The sequence below is a fragment of the Cricetulus griseus genome, chromosome 2 (genome assembly GCF_003668045.3).
Source record: "Cricetulus griseus strain 17A/GY chromosome 2, alternate assembly CriGri-PICRH-1.0, whole genome shotgun sequence".
NCBI lineage: Eukaryota > Metazoa > Chordata > Mammalia > Rodentia > Cricetidae > Cricetulus > Cricetulus griseus.
Window position 1 is genome coordinate 277,791,943 of NC_048595.1, and position 22,656 is coordinate 277,814,598.

The following is a 22,656-nucleotide window of genomic DNA, read 5'->3' on the forward strand; positions in this document are numbered from 1 at the left end:
GCTGAAGATAAGGTTTGTAAAACTGTACTGAAATCACCCTTAGAGATAGTTATTGTCTACATAGATGGCAAAGATTCTCATTAGTGTAAACAAATATTCATAAGTGATTTAAATTTTTATTAGCATGTTTTTTTTTTCTGGGTCTGAAAAGACATTGGTGAATTCTCAGAGGAGGTGAATTTGGAAGCTATTGGGCTTTTGTATTTTCTTCTGGGGTATGTACATTTTAATTCTGCACATAAATTTCATGCTTTAATTCCTAGGATTCATAAATATGTTTCTTTCTCATGATGATATAGGACTGGACAGTGATTTAATAATTCATGGACCAATTTAAAGTTTATTTGGACCAATAATGTTTATTTGCTCTAATCTGTCATTAGAAAGCAGAAAAAATTAACTAGATATATTTTCTCCATTTTGCCCATCACTGTGACCTCCACACTATTATCTATCTATCTATCTATCTATCTATCTATCTATCTATCTATCTATCTAATTCTCCAATAGACCGTACCAACCATTTTGTTCCCAGAGTTCTTTTTAAGAAACTGAGGCAATCACACAAGAACCACCACATGAGACTAGATATGTAAATAGTGAACTAAATCCCATAGCACGGCCCTATGCACAGTGTCATATGAACACAGGGCAAGAAGCAATGTTTGTTCCTTGGAAGGAAAAAGCCTACATAGAATGAACTGTACATTTGAGCTGTACATTGAATTTTAAGTAGAAATTCACTTTGTAGGTAACTGATATTATGGAATACATTGAGGAAAGCATTTTGGAATGTTATCATGAAATAGTGTTATAAATGTTACGAATTCCCCTAAAATAATTAGGGTAAAATAATTATCACCTCTGTTTCTTGATCCATGTTAAGTGTGACTTGACCTACTTAGAAAGAAATATGATATTCCATTTTAGCCTCCTAATGCTTTTGGATATTATAAATGATGAAATATCTGGTTCACAGATGAGAAATGGCTTCTGGTCCTTGGATTAGAGTTATTACCACTTGTCTGAGTTTGCTGAGTAATCTATTGCCTGATGGAAGGCTAACTTGTATAAAGCCTGTCGTTCTCTGAATGACTAGCCATGGACAGTTGCCCAGCTGCCCTGTTTTCAGAGTTCTGGATGTTGTCCAAACAACTCTTTGTAAGTCTTTTTTTTTTTTTTTTTTTTTTTTTTGCAAGTGGGGGTCAGGTATGTGTGGATCACTACTCGCCGTCCATTGTGGGATATAGCCCATCTTCCTGCCTTGAGGTACCCTCACCCAGGATTTTCATAATGTTGAGAACTCAAAACAGGAATATAATCTCACTAACATTACTTGTATGACCAATTTGGGCATTCGAGTCAATTTCCTCAAGATGGAAAATCTAATGCTTCTCAATTTTAGGATGTCTGAATCAGGGAGGGAAGGAGGAGGGAAATGCCAGTCTTTAAGAACCTTATTCAAGGCATCAATTAGTCCTAATTTCCAGGTGACTAGGGCTTGCCTGGGTCTGACTGACATCGAAGAACCTGACTTCTTCATATGGAAACAGTCTAGCATCTTGCTGTTAGTGAAAGCGATCACAGTAGAGAAGCAAACCTGGGCTTGGGTTTTTGCTATGATAAACTGCCCCATTACTGCACCAGAATGCCTGGTCTTTTGCTAGTCCAAAGACATTGCCCTTTATGTATATGTGGTGTACTGTTCAGGATGTTGTGCAGCTCCATTTTTCGTCATGTGGAGATGCTTCAATTGGTCTTTGACTTTTGACAGTGTTATAGGTGATGGGATTTGTAAGAGGAAAACTTTGAAATTTCCCTGGTGACAGCAAATGAAACCAACAGAAAGGGCTGGCTGATTTTTCTGCCTAGAGCTGTCTCAAAGCTGGTGTTCATCAGACAGATCTCAGCAGTGCACACTATGAATGGAATGTATCTGTGGATGAATAAGAGCTTGCACCTGGATCTCTCTTGATTTGGTGGCGCTGACATGCTGTCTGTTTTCTGCTGAAGTATGCATTCTGCTTTTAAATGAAAACATTACATGAACGTGTTTTGTGAGCTTCTGAATTTTTTCAGATATGTGAACTCAGGCAATCCTTGCTTGCCTGTATGAAATGTATTAGAAAAGTGAGTGTGACTTGCCTGCATATTGTTTCTCAAGTGATCTAAACTAATAGAATCCCTGGCTATCATTAAGTTACTGAGTTAGACATGCTAAGTGGCTAGAAAAACCTTAGTAACAGACTCCTATTATGGGTAAGAGAAACAGCAAAGATAGAGTCATATTTGCATAACTTCAAATCAGTAAAGAAAACCATATATGAACAAGTAGAGTATATTAAAATATGACATGTACAATAATCTTTAGAAATTGTGCTAAAGTTGTTCAATTGACAGTTTCATATGTGTACATAATGCTGTCTAGTAGCTCTCACCCTCCCTCAACCCTTCCCTGGCACTGTCCACCCTCCTACAAATCTCCTTCTCACATTCTCTTTTGTTTGTTTGCTTGTTTTGTGATCCATTGAGCTTAACCAGAGCTCTGTGTGTGTGTGTGTGTGTGTGTGTGTGTGTGTGTGTGTGTGTGTGTGTATGTGTGTGGCTATGGGTTTGAAACTATTCATTGGAGCCTGGTTGGGCTCACAGTGGGTATCAAGTTTAGACCATGATTCTCCCTCTTCTAAGAAGCATCTATTCTTAGCTAAGATGTCAGTAGAGAAGGTTGGACTCCACGATCCTCACCTCCCACGACTAACTGCTGAAAAGGTCACTTTTGCGCAGGCCCAGGGCAGGAAGCCACTGCTATTGCATATGTTCACATGTGTGGTCACTCTATCAACAAGGGCATTTCACAGCTCTTTTCTGTATATTGTAACTCTTGAATTCATCCTACCCTCTTTTCTACCACACTCACCAAACTTTAGTGGGGTGGTATAAATGACTTGTTTAGGGTTGAGTCTTCAACTGTCACTTATTCTCAGCACCTTGAGCAGCCACAAGTCTCCTCACTCACTGCTGTCAAAGCTGAGACTAGTGCCTGTCTATAGGTATAGGCATAAATATTCAGATGGTGGCTTGACCCTGTGTTAATTTAGCTTTGCAATCATGACAGGATGCCCTCTAGAGACTTTGCCTTCCCCAGCCATGGGTTTTGACCATATTTCAGTATCAGACATGGATGATGTATAGTGGAGCTTGTCTCAAATCCAATCAGAGAGCAGCAGTTGGTTACCCTCTAAGAGTGATACCACTAGCGATAATATTGCAATGTAGTTTGCTCTGAGGATTTTGGTTTAGAAACTTACCAAGATGGGAATTTTGCTTCTAGGCTTGCCACAGCTGGGTTTTTTAATTTGGCTAATCATTTAAATATTCAATAATGTTAAGGTTCTGTTATACTTCCCAGACGGTTGAGAATGATGAAGACAGTGTGATGAAGTGTAAATTCATGAGTAAGCATTGTGATGAATGTTTCCTCATACCATTGAATCATATATTAGAATGCTCCAGATAAACACAAAAAGTTAATCATATTTTTACTGCTATAAGGATTTTATCATATTAACAGGGAATGCTGATTAGGCTTTCTTTTGGGCCACCAACCATCTCCCAAATCATGACACGGAGACTTATTATTAGCTATACATGCTTGGCCTTTTCTTATGCTTGTCCCACCAGCTCTTATAACTCATTTTAACTTGTTTCTCTTCATCTCATTTTGTCTTGGGATTTTTACCTTTTTTTTTTTTCATTCTGCATGTCCTATTCTGTGTCTGTCTGTCTGGTGGCTGCCTGGCTTGCTGGCCTCAAGTGTCTCCATGTCTTTCTCCCTCATTCTCTCTTCTCTCCTTCTCTCTGCCCACCAGCCCCATCTATCCCTCTACTGCCTAGCTATTGGCTGTTCAGCTTTTTATTAGACCAGTCATAAACAAATATAACAATCTTTGCCTATTTAGAGTAATATTCAACAATAGAATACATCAGTCTTCTCTGAAAAACACATAATTTAAGATAATTCATATTTTTAAATGATAGAGGAAGTGGCTGTATGTTAGCATTCAGTTAGAAAGTCTCAAATGCTATTTTTTTTATAAAAATTTCAGTGTCCAGCTTTCACAATTTTCACATTAATGTAAATTATAAAGTAAGCATGAACTGGTTACATCTCAACTATCTTGGAAATAGAATTTCATTTTAATCTTATGGCCAATTTGTCTCTCCTAATAAATGATTTGATTTCTTCCTGAGGAGTTTATCTAGGACTCAGCAGGGAGCCTATACTAGATTACCTTTATGCTATAGTGATAATCTCCAGGATTTTCACTATGAATCTTACACAATAATCTGGGATTTTTTTTCATGAATGTGCTCTTGCTCATTTTTGTGTATCTATGACTACTGAAACCTTAAACTTTTTTGTGGATTTCCTATTATGAAAAAATGATTTTGTTTTATGTGAGATTCTTGGTAAGGACTTTTTCTCAGAATATTCTTTTCAAATCACATGATAATCTGTGAAAACTAACACACTTCATAGTTTTCATAATATTTTCTTTACTATGCATCAACTTCTATGACAGCCATTTGTAGTGATATATTATTTATGATTTAATAAAGCTTGCCTGAGGATTCAGAAAAGCAAAGTCACAAGCTATAGAAACCAGGCACACACCTTTAATTCCAGCAGCCAGAAGCTAGGAGGTGGTGCTACACACCTTTAATCCTAGGAGGAGGGTTTAAGAGGTAGAAGGATCTCTGTAATCCAAGGCCACCCAGATCTACACAAGACTGAATCAGTCTAAAAGAGAATTATAGCTCACACCTTTAATCCCAGGACTCTGAGAGATATATAAGATAGGAGCAACAGTCAGTATTAGGCATTCATTCTCCAGCCACACTGAGGAGAGGCAGCAGGATCAGCCCATTCAGCCTGAGGTAGCGGTAAGAGCTTGTAACCTCCTACTTTGCTTTTTTGATCATCAGCTTAATGTTTGAACCCCAATATCAGTCATGTGAGAGTGTAGTTGATTGATTGACACTCCTGTGTTGATGTGAGCATTTCCCAGCTGGTTGGTCATCAGAAGAGACAGCTAACACTCAATGGTTGGTGGGCAAAAACATGTCCACTGAGGTGGGTTGGTGCTGAAGGACTGAACAGAGGTAAAATTGGTTCTTCTGGTCCCTTTGGGGGGGTCCTCTTTTAGGGCTATAAAACAGAGACTCTCTCTCTAGATTCATTAAAGTAATCCCAGCATATCAGTGTGGGAAAATACTGGTCTAGAACAAAATAGATTGTGGAGAAGGAATTATCTCCTGAGTAATTCCTTAGAAATGCAATACCCACAGAGATGAGTGGAGAGAGCGTTCACTCTTTGATATGTTTATCAGGGGCTATTAACTCAAATGCCCAACTGCCAGACTCAGAGTACACATGGAAGTTCAAGTAATACAAAAATATGTGATAAACAAGATAATGTGAATTTTTCTACAAAATTCAAAAAATTTGTCTATGAGCCCTACATGCTTATGGACAAGGGCTGCATAAATAAAAATAATTCTTAGTTTCTTTCTTATCAGCATATTCCCTTTGGTTATCCCCATGTTATTTTTACTTCTTTTCTTTTTTAAAAAAATGTAGAATTAAATTTCACCGAGGCACCGAGGTAAGTAAGACAACCACTTACTATGCTGAAGCTGAAGGAAAAGGTACTGTTCAAATAAGTCACAGCAGGCTGTAATGAGATTAAGTTTGGAGATACGGTTATCGGGAAGGCAATGGAGTACCTCTGAGTAACATGGAGGCATTTTGTAACCACGCAAATCATGAAGGATGTGGCTATAGCTATGCCTCCAGTAACTGGCAAGAACCGGTGTAACTGCTCAACAAAAATCCAAGACTCAGATTAAAATCATTTTTCTCCTTGCAGGCTGTCAGCCCATTCCCGTCCGTTACCTCGAGTGGAGTGACATAGAATCTATCATAGCCATTGCCTTTTCTTGCCTGGGCATCCTCGTGACTCTGTTTGTCACCCTCATCTTTGTGCTGTACCGGGACACACCTGTGGTCAAATCCTCCAGCAGAGAGCTCTGCTATATCATTCTGGCTGGCATCTTCCTGGGCTATGTGTGCCCTTTCACCCTTATCGCCAAACCTACCACCACATCCTGCTACCTCCAGCGCCTCCTGGTCGGCCTCTCTTCCGCCATGTGCTACTCTGCGTTAGTCACCAAAACCAATCGTATTGCACGCATCCTGGCCGGCAGCAAGAAAAAGATCTGTACCCGGAAACCTAGGTTCATGAGCGCTTGGGCCCAGGTGATCATTGCCTCCATTCTCATAAGTGTCCAGCTGACACTAGTGGTGACCTTGATCATCATGGAGCCTCCCATGCCCATTTTGTCCTACCCGAGTATCAAGGAAGTCTACCTTATCTGCAATACCAGCAACCTGGGTGTAGTGGCCCCCGTGGGCTATAATGGGCTCCTCATCATGAGCTGTACCTACTATGCCTTCAAGACCCGCAACGTGCCCGCCAACTTCAATGAGGCTAAATACATCGCCTTCACCATGTACACTACTTGCATCATCTGGCTGGCTTTCGTGCCCATTTACTTTGGGAGCAACTACAAAATCATTACTACCTGCTTCGCAGTGAGCCTCAGTGTGACCGTGGCCCTGGGGTGCATGTTCACTCCCAAGATGTACATCATTATTGCCAAGCCCGAGAGGAATGTCCGCAGTGCCTTCACCACCTCTGATGTAGTCCGCATGCACGTTGGTGATGGCAAGCTGCCCTGCCGCTCCAACACCTTCCTCAACATTTTCCGGAGAAAGAAGCCGGGGGCAGGGAATACCAAGTGAGTTGTCCTATGTGGGGTTCTCTCTCTCTCTCTCTCTCTCTCTCTCTCTCTCTCTCTCTCTCTCTCTCTGTCTCTCTCTCTCTCTCTCTCTCTCTCTCTCTCTCTCTCTCTCTCTCTCTCTCTCTCTCTGTCTGTCTCTCTCTCTCCTGCCTCATTCCCTCCCTTTTTAGCCGATCTCTGTTTATTGTTTTTTCCCTCACTTCCTGAAAGTTTTTCAGATCTCACCATTGGAATAGGATTATAAACGTAAAAGTGCAATGCTTTTCATTGCTTTGAAACAGGAAGAGTCGTGGAGCAATGCTGACCAAAGTATATATATATATATTTTTCCTGTTCAAATTGCAGTTCTGTCAGAAGCATCTTTCCTGTTACGTAGGTTCCCAGACTGTGTAGTGTCAATATAGTCTGTTCCGGGGTCAGAGAGGTGAATTCCAGTTCTAAGTGAAAGTTTAGGCCGAGGTTAATGACAGCGTCCGCTTTATTTTTATTCTGAAACCGCGCTTTTAGCAGTCTGGGGTGGAGAATAAGATGCTAAGCTCCCACGAGAGAGTGCCACTTCAAAATTGGTTCGCAGTGGAGCGTCGAGCATGTCCTGTTATGATGTCCCTAAAGCAAGCTGCCTTATCCCTTATTTATTAAACCTTAACACATATTGTAATGAACATGTTCCACAGTGTTACACGTGAATTGGGGTGTCTCTTCTTCATTGTCATGATCAGATTGGTTTTTATAGTCGAGTGAATAAGGAGCCCTAAACTTGAACATCAAAGTCCAAATGGTTTGCATTCTGGTAATTCTGGGTAATGAAGTTTCCATGTAAATATTTTTCCAGGTTATCCCGATTCTGTTAAATATACCATCTTTCTGAGACTTACGAAAACACATTTCATGAGGGATTTATAATTTTAAAAAAATGACATGGGCAGGGTAGTGGTGATTTACACCTTTAATCCCAGCACTCAGGAGGCAGAGGCAGGTGGATCTCTGTGAGTTTGAGGCCAGACAGGTCTACATTAGAGTTTCAGGGTAACACAGAGAAATTCTATCTTGAAAAACAAATGAGCAAAATCCAACCAAAAAGACAAAAAAAAAAAAAACCCAAAAATTTTAATGACATGGATGTACCATTAGCAGGATTAAGTTTGCTCTTTGAGATGGCTCTTAAAAATTAATGTTAATGCCAACAGTTGCATCATATATGGTATGGTATTTTACAACTACTACATCCACTTAAGTCAACTGGCAGGTAATAGGATGTCATTTTCCTCCCCTGTAGCTAAGGACATGAAGTTGCTATAAATTTATATAACTTTTAAGTGTAAATCCGTTAGCCTGTTTTTGCCTGTCTTAAATTGGTATAAGTTTCCTTAACATATATCTAAAACTCTAAGTTCTGTATTTTTAAAGCCACATATGGACATCTTACAGAATTCATAATCTGTATCTGTGATGCAGAATTTAGAGGCAGGGAGAATTGAAATTAATTCAAATGAAAACATACCTAACACTTAACAGCATTAGAACAGAGCCAACAATTCATGCTTATTTCTCATTTCAAGTCCTTTAAAAGCTGTTGGTCATAAAAGGTGCCTAGTACTATTTTTCCACTTGTCATGATTTTTCTGCTAGCCAGTGTCCCATCAATAGCGACTTCCAGATAGTTCTTAGCATGACAACAAAACTGCAGGTCTATTACATGAGCAAAAAAGAAGACCATTAGCCCCAACAGACTGCTGTGAAATATCATCATAGCAATTTTCACTAAGAGGTGAGAGTAAGAAAATTATCAGGAAATGAGATACCCTTGGAGCTAGGGAAGTAGCTCGGTGGGTAAGAGCACTTGTTGCACAAGCATGATGGCTGAGTTAAAAATCCACCAATGACTTAGCACCTGTAACTCCAGCACTGGAGGATGGAGAGAGGGATAAGTAAAGGAGGATCGATACCACTTTCCACGTGCCAGCCCAGCTCCAGCTTCAGTGAGAGATTCCAACAAGGGCATAATGTATGGAGTACCAGAGCAGGACACCAAACATCCTTCTCCACTCTTTTGGTCCCCACATGCTCTCACAGGCACGAGTTCCCTCTTATACACCTGTGCACATGCCAAACACACTCACATACTCACATTCACATGTGCAGACAGACATACACATACGCATACAGAGACACAGATACACACACCGGGAGGGCACTTTACACTGGAGTATTCACAGGCAGTAAGTCATAAGGATTTGATACCATCTACCTCCATGTATTTTATTACTTAAGACAATTCCATGATTTTTGGTTTTGCATCATTTCTCAGAGTTATTATTCTGAGAATCTATGGGATTGAGATGTCCAGGAATGTGACTTCCTGTGGATGGATGGGAATACTGTCCAAGAGAACTGTAAGTAATGAGTCTTGTGCTTGCTGCTGGGGTGCAAAAGGGCTCCTTGACATTATTTGAGTGGTGCCTGGCACTTTCTGAGCCACCAGAATCTCTGTACATTTGGACCAGACTCCTGTACCCAAACTGCTTTCCCTATAATTTGAGAAGACTCCTTTCTCATTCATAAATTTAGAAATTAATTTCATTTGGGGTTTTTCATTGAGGAGAGTTTGATATAATCTAGGCTGATTTGGTTGTCCTGGAAGAGTTACTTTCACAGGCAAACTATTAGCTACAAATTATCAAGCATTATCAGAGGGCTATGTTGATGAATTTAGTTCCAATTAATAATGATAACTCACAGCTTTCTTAGCACAATTTGTAGCTTCTTCAGTATGTTCCATGCAAATGAGCTGACCCACAGTTGGTATCTGGGGCTACGTTTCTGGAGGAAAACAATAATTTGATTATTTTCTCATTTATTCTCCTCTTGTTTCTGTTGTAACTCTCCACAAGACTGTAATTTTAAACTATAACAATAACCTCAGTGCCTATGTTTTTGCCTTTTTTATTGCCATTTTTCCTTGGTTTGTCTCCAAAGTTACAAAACCATAAACAGTCTAATATATTCTGCAGCAACAAAAACCTGGCAGAGTTCTGCAACTAAAGCAAGGGGTTGAAAATTCTAGCTAATGTGTCACCCTGTGAGTTTACTGCCGTTCTGAACATGCAGTTCCTACATTTATGGTGTGCTGAGGGTGCTCAGCAGTCTGTTCAGACACCATAATGAACAGCTTCCACCTGGTCTATAATTGTTTTGGGGGTCACAAGTCCAGAGACATTCTATTAGCAGCCTGTTCTTGCAAATACATGAGAGATCATGGCTCATGGTTGATTTTTGCCAAGTTCATTTAAATACTTTTAATTTTAGTCATAGTAAAATGTCTGATAGAAATGACATTTGGCATGCCTGCTATGCATTTTCTGGAAGAAAACTTAGGAGAGGTTTAACAGATACATTTTACATTTTGGGTTTAGCTTTTTAGTCCCATGTCCTTTTTATCTTTGTTTTTGTTCCAAGTCTTTGAAGCATAACCTAACTTTAAAAGGCCAACTAAAGTGTATTTGCCTTTTATATCTCTGTTTTCCTTAGCTGTCCTGCAGATTTATTTAGTCAGAAAGTATTTGATCCTAAGATAGTATAAAGATATCAGAAGTTTTCTCTTTTTTGGCAGTGTACTTCAAAGTCATCATTTAAACACAAATTAGGTATGATTTCCCCTTAAAGCAAAAATGATTTGACATTACTTAACTAAAGGAGTAAAACAACTAGGTAAATGGTATACTTATTTAAAAACAATTATGCTAATAGCACTGTCAAACTAGCATTTCGAGTTATTTTCTAAATACACTGAAATTAATGAATTATCCTAGGTAGGGTTACTATTGTGATGAAATAGTGACCAAAGCCACCTAGGGAGGAAGGGGTTTATTTGGCTTACCCTCTGTTGTTATTCATCATTGGAGGAAGTCAGGGCAGGAATTCAAGCAGGGCAGGAATCTGGAGGCCTTGGAGAGGTGCTGCTTACTGGTTTGCTCCACATGGCTTACTCAGCCTGCTTCCTTACAGAACCCAGGACCATCAGCCCAGGGGTGGGCCCACCAAGACTGGGATGGGCCCTCTCCCATCAATCACTGATTAAGAAAATGCCCAACAGGTTTGCATACAGCCAGATTTTTTTTTTGAAGGCATTTTCTCAATTGAAGTTCCCTCCTCTCTGATGACTATACTATCGTGTCAAGTTAATATAAAACTAGCTAGCACATAACACTCTAACTAAAGATAAAATGAAGGTCAGTCTGGCAGTTCTTAGAGCTGAAAAGTTAACAATACACTCCTCTGGGCTTATGCATTTATAATTGGGCATAAAAGTGAACTATAACCACAAGAAAAATATGGAGTTTATACATGAGTAATATTAATGCACACTTTCTTGTATGAGCTGATTATTATGTTGCTGCAATGTTTTCCAAAAATTTTCATGTCTTTTGTTTGTTTTTGGTGTTTGGTTTTTCTAAATCCGAGAACCAATTGAAGTACTGCATGGATGGTGCTATGAGAATATCCCTCTTTTCACTACTGTGATGGCTAGCTTTGATTGACAACTTGACACAACATATAAACTCCCTGGAGGACATTTCCCTGTGAGGGGTTGTCTTAATTGGGTTGGAATGTGAAAGATTTCCTTGACTGGGTAAAATGAGGTGAGATAACCCACTCTGAGTGTGGACAGCACCATTTCATGGGCTAGGCCCTGGATGAGGAGTAAAGGCATATATGTATTCATTACATTCTGTTCCAAATTAGGGATATGATGTGCCCAACTGGCTTGAGCTCCTGCTGCTATGACCTCCGTGCCATGATGAGATATAACTTGGAACTGAGGGCTGAAATCAGCCCTTTCACCTCTGAGCTGCTTTTGTCGGGGTATTTTATCATAGCAACAGAAATGAAAATTCAATAGCTTCCTTCTAGTTTACATATTTGCCTTCAGGTACAGGTCATTAAAACTTTGCTTTAGTCATTATCCCCTGGGTCAGCATTTGGTTTCTTGCCCTACTTCGATGATGAAGAGAAACCTGACAGTGAGCAAACAGACATCAGGGTGAGTGGTAGAAGCATCTCTGTCCTGATAAGAACATAGACTCTACTGTGGCTCATGAGAAAAGGTCTTGATATTCTGAAATTATTTTTGTGGGGTTTCCTGCAAGCTTAGGGCTGGCAGGAAAATGATACAGGTGAGGTAAGAATGAAACTTGGTTCAGCCTGACTTAGTTAGCGGGTGCTGAAACAATCTTCTGGAGTCTGACTCTAGGTCATTTATTTTAGTCATATTTAAGCACAGCACAATTTTGGAAAGAAAGGTTGTCTGATGACAAGTAACTGAGTGTCATGAGCATAACAAAGCTTAAGTCATGTTTACATTGAAATTCTTTACAAAGTGTGTCTGGCTTGTTTCCTAAAAATGGGTACTGTTGACTCAGAAACAGTGTTCAAGATTTAGGGTCTAAGGAGAATGACTGGGGTAAACAAAATGCCCACGGTAGTCAGGATTGGCCTCGCCCTAAGATAACATAGAAGTTACTTAGGCTGTTGTAAAGTACAAGTGACATCACTCACAGGGATGGGTTTCATGGCCTAAAAGAAATGCTGAAGATTTAGTCGGAGAAAGCCTTGAATAAACAAACATAATATTCTGAAGGATAGGGTGAAGTGTGGCCATACAGATAGCAAAAGATCATCAGGCAGTAAACTACATCCTTTCCCAACATTCCAGGAGAAAGACAGGCAAACATCTTCAATTGAAGAGACAAGCCTGTGTGTTCAACTTTCCAGGCTTCACCAATGCTTGTCTTTGTGCACAAGGACCTCTTACCCACTACAGATCTTCCCCTAAATCACATAATACATGGTTTTTTTTAAAAAAACATTATTGTAATTCTTAGTTTTGTTTCATAGTAAACAGGCAGTTTTATGGAAGCATTTACTACTTGATTAAAACATTTACTCAGGAGTTTATTCTATTGATTGTGTCATTTATATAATCAATTTTTGTTTCAACTGTTAACTTAAACATTTAAGTATTTGATATAATGTTAGACAATATTCAGAGTCAATATATAAGAGCAAGTTACTCTTAAAGTACAACAAAGGAGATATAAATATAAGTCAATATGGGTGTCATGTGTCATAATAAAGGACCTGCATGATATTTTAAATGTCCATGCATGAAAGATGATCTTCCTATGCTGTAGTATCTAGGGGAAGTTTGGACGACTTTTAAATGGCATTGTAACCTTGACTTCACTTTCATGAATTACTTCAACGGAATAAATCACTCTACAGTGAGATTATGTCACATGTTGAAAATAACATAAGTGAAGAGCACACAGTGTTCATTTACTTCTGGGCCATAGCATGGAATCTGATGAAAGTGAAATCCTCACACATGGAATGGTGTGAGGGTCGAGGGAGTGAATGAACTTAGAGCTACAGGAAGAAGACAAACTACAGCTTGTACCCAGTTTTTAATGCAATGTTAGATACTTTTTCTATTAACCACAAAGTTCAGTAAAGGTTTCTGTGGGATGTCAGGATCAATTATAAGCTTTACGGGACAAGGTTAACTATAGAAGATTAGTTAACAGAGTTTACATATCAAGTTTTTAAGTTTTAAAGGTAAAAGCTTTAATTATACCACTGGAATGAAACTTGAATCTAAGGTATCACATTTTTTTTCCTTTCTGAGTTTCATTCATTTGAACCAGAAAAACAGCTAAGGGAGATGAACTAAGGAAATAAAAGTAGTATGTGTCTGTCACGATTTGACCCTGGATGATAAGTAGCACACAATTATGATGAAATTTATAGACTGCAATGATACAGAGAGACATTTATGAGTTGGACTTCAGAGTTACTGATTGAAGATGCTGTAAAGGCACCCAAGTGGAGGTGTTCATGGGCTACTTGGAAATTTAAGTTTAATCATCAAAATAAAGGTCTCAACAAGAGCTATGGATTTGAAACTCTATTGTCAAAACATTTAAAACAGACACTAGAGAAGTTGTGTGACATGAGGAAAAAGTAAAATAGAAGAGATAACATTCAGGAGCATTTTCACTAAGTCCTCTGCCTGTGGAGGAGAATGCTACAATGGGAGGTCATCCGGAGTGGCCACTGGCTCAAGAACAAGGAGCAGGAGTGACCCCAGAAAGATGAGGATGAATGCAATCTCCTTTCCACCAAGGGCAGCAAATTGGAGTTACGACAAATCCTTCTCGTATTTTTTTTTTCTCACAAAGGACATACTGAGTATACAAATGGCACAGAGATAGCTAATTTAATATTCAAGATTTTTTGAGTTTTAAAATGAGACAATAAGCAGATTATACTATGACTTTAAGCAGAGGATAATCAAATTTGAATACAGGTCACCTTTTATAATTCTTTCAACTTTAAATGAAACTTGTGTCATTGAGACATATTCACCTTCTCCAACCTAAGATTTGGGGATCATTTGTCAACAATACATATGGTCGAAAACTAATTTAGAAACATGCTCATGAGATTATTTGTAATGGTCCAATATAGGCACATTTATAATATCACTTTGCAGATAATGAACAGGCTTGGAAAGGTCAAAGCCATTCTGATAAGAGAGAGAAATGGGACTGAAATATTGCTTCCTGGATAAAATCATTTATTTTCATCACTCAAAAACTCCTATGCTTGCTACTTCAATAATGTATTTATTTGTTCTTGAATTTAATAAAATGAATAAACTATAGAGCATGTCATAAAGGAATTTATTGATGTAACACCAGTACAATGGAAGTAGGCACATTAAACAAAAAAATAGTATAATGTGGCAATTTATGTGGATGGATAACTACTGAGTCAGATCTTATCTTAGTTGGGGCTTCATAAGGACACTGATTCCATTTGTGAGGCTCCACCCTCATAACCTAATTACCTGCTTAACTTCTTAACATCACATTAAGGTAGGACTTCATCATTCATATATTTGGGAAGACATAAACAGTCTGTAGCAAATGTTTGAGTAATCTTGCTATTTTCAAGCTACTAGTCTTGAGATTACTTAACATCCACATATTTGCTATAAAACAGAGCAATGCCTGTACTTAGTGAGTTATTAGAATTAAATGAATATGCTGCAATGTCTAGCAGAGTCACTATCATTCATTGTATGTAGTAACATTAATATTATGAAAATGTGGGTGAATGCATGGAAGCCCATATCCCAACATAAAACTCCTTATCATAGTTTCAAGGAAAGATTATTCTGGAAACAGTGAGTATGCTTTATCACCACCAACTTATTCTATGTATGCCATGTGGAATGGCAAGTCTGTGGATCTGCAGAAAGCGGGGGCACAAAATGCTACTCAGTATGAGATGTGTATGGAGAAGGATGCCCTGTTTGGCACAACTTGGCAACTTGTCCATGCTTGGCCCCAGCTACAGAAAGATGAGGTCATTTGCATTCCATCTGTTCACCTTAGCATCCAGTATGAAGTGTTATCTGCTCACAAGGGATGCAAACCATGGGACTATGTTAGTAAAAGTAGACTCTGAACAAAAATATTGGCAGTTTTCAGACTGAGCACACAAGTAAAAAAAGCACCGATGGGATAGATTTGGCTCATGTATACAGAACTCACGGGCTCATTAATTAGAACTCTGTGGATGAAGGTTATAGACACCAAGTTTAGCCAGCCTAAGCAAAGGAGAGAGAGGGATTTATTATGAAGAATATGAAAAAGTCACACTGGGTAGCTCAGGCTGTGAGATATGGAATTCTTGTACTGAACCACATGGAGTACTGAAATCCTGTGTAGAAAGACTGGAGGTCTATCTGTGTCTCATACATCTTCTGTGGATCTATTCTCTGTTTCTTCAGTGTTCATGGTCAGCCTACGAATAACCATCCTAAGGCTCCTGGATCTGCATGTTGTTACATGTCTAGCTACCCAGAGAAACTTATCCAGTTCCCCCTGTCTACACAGTTCTGCATACCATTTAGAAAAACACTAGCAGCACAGGGGAAGTGAGCCCTAAGAGCATGAACAGAGGACGTGTTTGTGAAGTGTGAAGAGAAGAGAGAAGCACACACACACAAAAAAAATGCCACGTCTTACTGTTGTTAATTTTATTATGTGGCTTCCAGGCTACAAAATTGCTTCAGACTGAAGCGATATGGGAAGATTTGTTTTTAATTTTTCTTTGCTTCATAGTAAATGCAGGCCACTAAGACACTGTCTATTGAAATAAAATGCACCTAAGTTGCAGACCAAAATTGAAATAAGTTTATTATTAACATTGACTAATAAAAAACTAGGGGTTGAGGCTATAACTAATTTGGTAAAGTGCCTGTCTACCATGAATGAGTCCATGGGTTCAATCTCCAGCACTCTGTAAACTGTGTGCTGTGTTCATTTCTGTAATCCCATCACTTGGAAGGTAGAGACAAAAGGATCAGGAGTTCAAGGTCATGTTCTACTACATAACAAGCATCAAGACTAGCCTGGGCTATGTAAGACCTTGTATCAAAATAAATAATAAAATAAAACATAAAAATAATAAATACTTATTCAGGTTCATCCCAAACACATTTATAGTTTCATTTCAAAGGCTCACAGGAAACCTTTAGTGACTCAGGGCTATTGAATAACACTTTCTATGCATATTTTCTTTGAGATATATGAAGAATCAGCTACCACCAAAACTAGATCATGTCTTGAGGGTGATGCTGCTGAAGATACAGAAAAACAACCATTTAGAAGAAATCAATAACAAAAAGAAACATTTTTTTCCCTGAGTTTTCATCTTAAAGATGGATACTCCGCTTTAGTTACTTTCTGTCAGCAGGAACAGCTTAAGGGAGAAAGAGTTCACTGGCTGACCACCTAGCTTACAAGGTGTAAGTGACATGGAGTGACTCTGTTTAAAAAAAGAATATATACTTTTTCAGGAACAGTACCTAAACTTGATTTCTGCCCTTTGCGTGCACATATGCGCACAGGCACCTGCCCACAAATTAATGTGTACACAAATGTGTACATGCTTCATCACACAAGGAAAAATATTTTTCAGTAGTCATACCAATTTGTTTTCTGTCACTATAACAAAATACTTGAAGCTGGTTACTTAAAATAAAGGAGATTTGCTTAGCTCACAGTTTATAAAGCCCAAAGTCCGAGATTGAGAGGCCCCATCTGTCTTCCTTAGGGTGAAGTCCTTGACTTCATCACAATATAAGAGAGGAAGGGGAAGGTATCCAGAAGATCATAGAATGGGACAAATGCCTAGTGTCAGCTACTCTATCAATTCACTCTCAAGAGACAATTCATTCCAAAGACCAGCATCATCCCCTAACTAAGGCAGCATCTCCTATGATGTAATCATTTCCCTTGAGGCTCCTCCTCTAAAATGTTCCATAATCTCTTAATGAGGTCCTGAAAGACCTCACAGACTCCGAGAGAATAAAGCACATCTGAACCATAGAAACAGGACTGGGGACAATTTCCTACAATGAATATTAGTTTGCCTCTAATGTGCACAGCTAAGAGTTCTTCTATGATCCCAGGATGCAATCAATTTTTCTAGGAGGGTTAGAATGGCTGCAAGTCTTCAAATCTGGAAGAGAAACAATGATGTCTCATTCAGTCAATAATGACTTTCAGGCACCTTATATGTGTGAGGTACTAGGACAAATACAGGAAACCCAGGAGTGGGAAAACCAGATTTGGCCTTGCTCTTGGCAGGAAGTGATATCTAACCAAAGACTACACACTGAAGGGTTAATGACAAGAAGAAGTGCAGGTGTCACAGAGCAATGTGAGATATTTAACTAATCCAAAGGTGTGGGAATATTGTCAGGAAATATTGCTTAAACTAGAATGTGCTTCTATTAATGTATTCTCTGAGAAATTCTTACAAGTATATAATACATTCTGGTCACACTCATCCCTCCCTTCTCCTTCTCCAATCCACCCTCCATCCATATGAGTGCCTCCTCCTCCTGCCACCAAATTCCCATTGGACTTTCATGTCTTTTTACTTTCATATATGTTGTCTGATCATACAGTCATTATGACCTAGAATTCTCAGTTTTAACCCTCATTTAGTTTTAGTTCTGCAATTATGTTTGACAATATCATCACTTAACTTTTTACATTTATTTATTCTGTGTATGTGTATTCGTGAGTGTGTGTGTGTGTGTTTTGTGTGTGTGCATTTGTTGCACGTTGCAGCACATGCATGGAGATCAGAGAACTTTGTATGATCTGTTGAACTATATATCTTCAGTCCCTTAATCATCATTTCTATAATTAATTTTTATGTTGAGTATATGGCATATTACATACTTATGCAAAACATATCAATCATCATTAAAATCTATGCATGTTACCATATGTATTAATAGTTTACTTCAAAGGCCATGAAATAAATTAATAAAGAGAACTGAAAAGTCTAGATATTAAAACAAGCCCATGATAATATATATTATAACTTTTTATGTATCTTGGACTTGATGCTTTATTTTATTGGGCCTATCTTTTGACGAGTGAGAGTTGTTAATTTTGATGAAGCTAGAATGACAACTCTTTATGATTGGTTATTTTTATGCCCACTATAAAGTATATTTGCTAGTCACCAGGCCTTCAGGACATTCCCTGTTTTTTTTTTTTTTTTATGATCTTTGTGAATTTGACTCCTACATGTAGTGCTACAATACATCTTGATGAATTTCTGTGTGGTTTAAGGAAGTATCTTCATTAAGTTTCTACTGCAAATCACATTGATTTCTCATGATTCTAGGGACACGTTTCAGAAGAGGGTGCTGCTTGGTGGGTTTTACCGATGACCCATTTCTTAGATGAGGTCTTTGTATATATCTTCATGTGACAAAAAATAAGTGAGATAATTCCCTGGAGTCTGTTTATAGAGGCATTAACTACATTCACGTAGGCTAATCCCAACTCAAATTTCAAAGTTTCTACTGAGTGTAACATATTCACATTGTTATGCCTGTACTTGCTTAGGACTTCATTTCTTTCCTTTAGGTATCACTTTATAATGGGATGAAAGGAATTGAATGTAGACTGTAATTTTATAAAACTCTTTCGACCCCACCTTTATTTTCTTCACTGCTTCCAGGATCTTGAATCCTTAAATCCTGACTTCTTTGGTAGACTTAAATTCAAATGTACTTGTCAACAGCCTGATTAAAAGGCTTCTTATCACCCTGCCCCCACATCTTTTTTGTTCTTCTACTTGGATTCTTTATTTGTTGTTCTATATCAAGGATCTTGAAATATCCTGAGGGTAAAAATAGCTTGAAGCTTATCTACTTCCCACTGAAGTTCTCTTCATCTGACTTATTGATCCCTTGGATTCTGGTTGTCATGACACCGTCCCAATGTCTGCAAGTGGCTTTTGAAAAATATTTTATTTGGTTGTTTTCAGCATAAGAGTTGGTTTTCCCTCAAGGTATTGTATTTTAGCTAAAAGTTGAAGTCTTTTTTTATACCACTTAAATATCCTCCTTTAATCTTTCTCAGCAGGCTATAAAACAACTGTGACTATTTTGGAGATTATGGTGTCTATACTCTTGGCATTATGATAGTTGCATAATGTTTTCTTTTTATTCTGTTTTGTTTTGCAGATTTGAGGGATGATGACACAAAAGTTAATTTTGTGATTATCATGCCTCTATTTAAAAAATAAGATGAAATAAATCTTTGTGGAAACAAAAATATAATATTCATGTTAGTGTTTTAGCCAAGAATTCCAGGATTCTCCCCCAAATTCTAGGTTGCTATAGAATTAGCTTTGTATGTTTGATTTTCAATCTCTAACAGTTCCCGAAGTCTTAACATTTCCAACATTGCTCAAAAGTCTAGTTCCAGAATTTCTATTGAGATTAAAAATGATCTCTCAGCTGTGAACTTCTCAAAAATCAAAAAATGAAGTTACCTGCTTCCAATATACAATGTCACAGAGTAAACAGTTCCATTGAAGAAGGAGGAATGGGGCACAGAAGGGTGAGATCAGCAAAAGTATTCTCAGCAGGGAAACAACTAACTTCTGTACCTCCTTGTCCACCATCTGAGGAAAATGTCATGATATGTGTCAAAGGGTTAGACAGTTCCACCCTTACAGCCTCTACCATTAATGGCCCACATGGCTTCTCTCTTTGGCTGCTTCCATTTAGTGCCTGCAGCTTTTCTCAGCACACATTTCTGTTATGTCCAATATTTCAAGTCTCCATTTTAACTTGGGCTTTACCTTCACAACTTCATCCAGAGTCTTTTCATGGGAAGTCTGTAGAGAGCTTGACCCTGCTCTACAGTGCCTCTACTTGTAGGGTTTTCAGGGGGTCACTGTTACATACTCTATAACTTTACAACCCTTAAAAATCTGCAGGTATAACTATGTGGACAAGGCCAAATTCTGCTGCCAGCTAATCAGTAACTGATCCTTCTTGAACCAGAGTTTTGGTTTCTTCTTAGTGTCTGGGTGGCTGAATCTGGGTGCCATTTCTGTGTAGAACACAACGGAGCACTCTTTCAAAGGAAAGCTGAGTGGGGTTGGAGTTTTACATACCGGAGTCTTTGGTAGGCAGGTTCTCACCAGCTCATGAAATGCCCTCAGTGACCTTTCCTATAGCTCCAATGCAAAGAGGCTAGCTTCTTTTTAATGGCACTAATTTCCTTAACAAATTTGTTGTCTTTGAATGAAACTTTACAAACTCTCCTTCCCTGAGTAGCAGTCAGTTGTATACATGTTTCCTCTCTAAAATTTGTTTCAAATTACCACTATAAACCTGGTTAAAAGTAGCTAGTGACAATCAAGCTATAGCCTGTCTTGAAATTTCCTTTACAAAACTTATTAGTCTATTACTTTAGAATTCAGCATCATACAGTTTTTCAGCTTATAGGTCAAACATAGGCAAACAGTTCAACAAAATGCAGTATAGATAGTTTCTAGGGCAATTCTCCATATTGAATTCTTGTTTCCATCTGAGACAGGCTGACTATTTACCGTCTATGTGTCTGTTGCTGTATAGTGTGAAATTCTATCAAGTTCACCCATAAAGCTGAGTTTACAGTTTTCTGGGGTGCTCTAGCTTATACCTCTAAACACTTCCAAATTTCCCCCATAATCTATTTCCAAATGCCTAAAATGACAGATTTAGTCAAACAATGACCCCATTTCTCTGCTACCAGTATTCTATATTAGTCACCTTGTCATGGCTATTATCAAAATGCCTGACAGAAACCTCTTAAGAAAAAAAATAAACTTTTACTTTGGTTCTTAGTTTCAGTGTGAGGAAGTGTGGTGCAATTATCAATCTGATTTGCACTGTTTGTCCAAACTATAATTTGAAGAAGGCAAATAGCATATAAGGGACATTTCTTTCGAGAAGAAATTTAGGTGGCAAATACTGAAATGATGGTGGCATTATATCATCACTTTGCAATCTTGTAATAAAAATAGTTAGCTTTGCTTTGATCATTAATGACTGTTAAAACAGGTGACATTGGCTATTATGTTTATGTTGAGCAGGCTCCAGTTTTATTTAAGAAAATTTTCATAATAAAAAGTAAATTTTTAAAAGGCTAGAAATGTAAATAGAACCAAATATGACAAAATGGATCCTACACACTTTATAGAGTGTGTTGGTAATAAAAGAAACAACCCACTGGTTCAACCTCTGGGTACCTGCTGAAAAAAAAAAAACAAAAAACAAAAAACATACCATTCATGTGCAAGGGTATTTGCTGGAGTGTTTGTTCCCAAGAGCAGAATGTGGGAAACAGCCTAAACAGACATTGAGAGAAGAATGGATATTTTTGTGAAGTGTATTTAATCAGTTCAGTTTAAGTAGTGAACTAGTTGTCTGTGCCTGTAATACCATTTGAAAAGGGTACTCATTGAATGAAAATATAAGGTGAGGCCATACATTACAAAATTTTATAATATAAAAGCTTCTATGTACTACTTGCTAATGCATAGGTACACAAATGTTATAAACAGATTAAAGTGTTCCAAATGGTGAAGTGAAACAATTTTTTCTTTCAAATAGAATTAGTATGTAGATTACTGTATAGAAGTCTTAAACATATCCTTAGTGTTTTCCAAAGTAAATGAGTTTAATATGTGATGAATCTGTGGAAGTAGATAAATTTTTATTAAATCATTTTCATAGTCTTGCAAATATTAGTGATTAAGAATTTTTAATGGAGCAACATTTTATGAATATAACAGAGAGACTGCATTTGTGTTTATTAAAGAATCTAATATACTATTCTAAACATGTGTGTTACAAACAAAAGTGGAAGGAATTAAGATTCACCAAAGACCTATGTCTATATGCAGAGTTTCACTCTTCACTCTAAGTGGAACACTGGGGAATAAATATTTATTTAGATAATAGAAAAAATGTATTTGGCTTCTGAAATCAATCAGAGATACAAATGATATCATTTATCCATGGCAATGACAACCAAAAAAATAGACCTCAGTCACTAACATGGTCTTGAGTAGTTACTGTCATTCTTCATGATTAGTTTGGACAGCTTCCACATTATTTCCATGGTGAGCCTTAAATATCCTTGAGAATGACCATCTGGAATTTCCAAAAACATTCTGTCTTTGCTAAAAGTAGATTCACCTCCAAGCCTATCATGGACATCCAACTCCAGATAAAGGTGACTCACCTGACTCTACCTAGGATTTACCTTTGCCTGACACACCCACTTTTTGTCACCCATGCTGTCTAAAGAGAAACAGAATTTTGGATGGGGGTAAAAATAAAATTCAGGTTAG

General features: G+C 38.0%; 1 protein-coding gene across 2 annotated transcripts in view; it reads left to right on the forward strand.

Moving 5' to 3' along the window:
• Positions 1 to 22,656, forward strand: part of Grm1 (glutamate metabotropic receptor 1) — a 376,448-nt gene that overhangs the window by 339,056 nt on the left and 14,736 nt on the right. For both annotated transcript variants that reach the window (XM_035440388.1, XM_035440389.1), the window contains exon 7: positions 5,931 to 6,861. In XM_035440388.1, the coding sequence (XP_035296279.1) occupies positions 5,931 to 6,861 (931 nt within the window). The remainder of the gene's footprint in view (positions 1 to 5,930; positions 6,862 to 22,656) is intronic.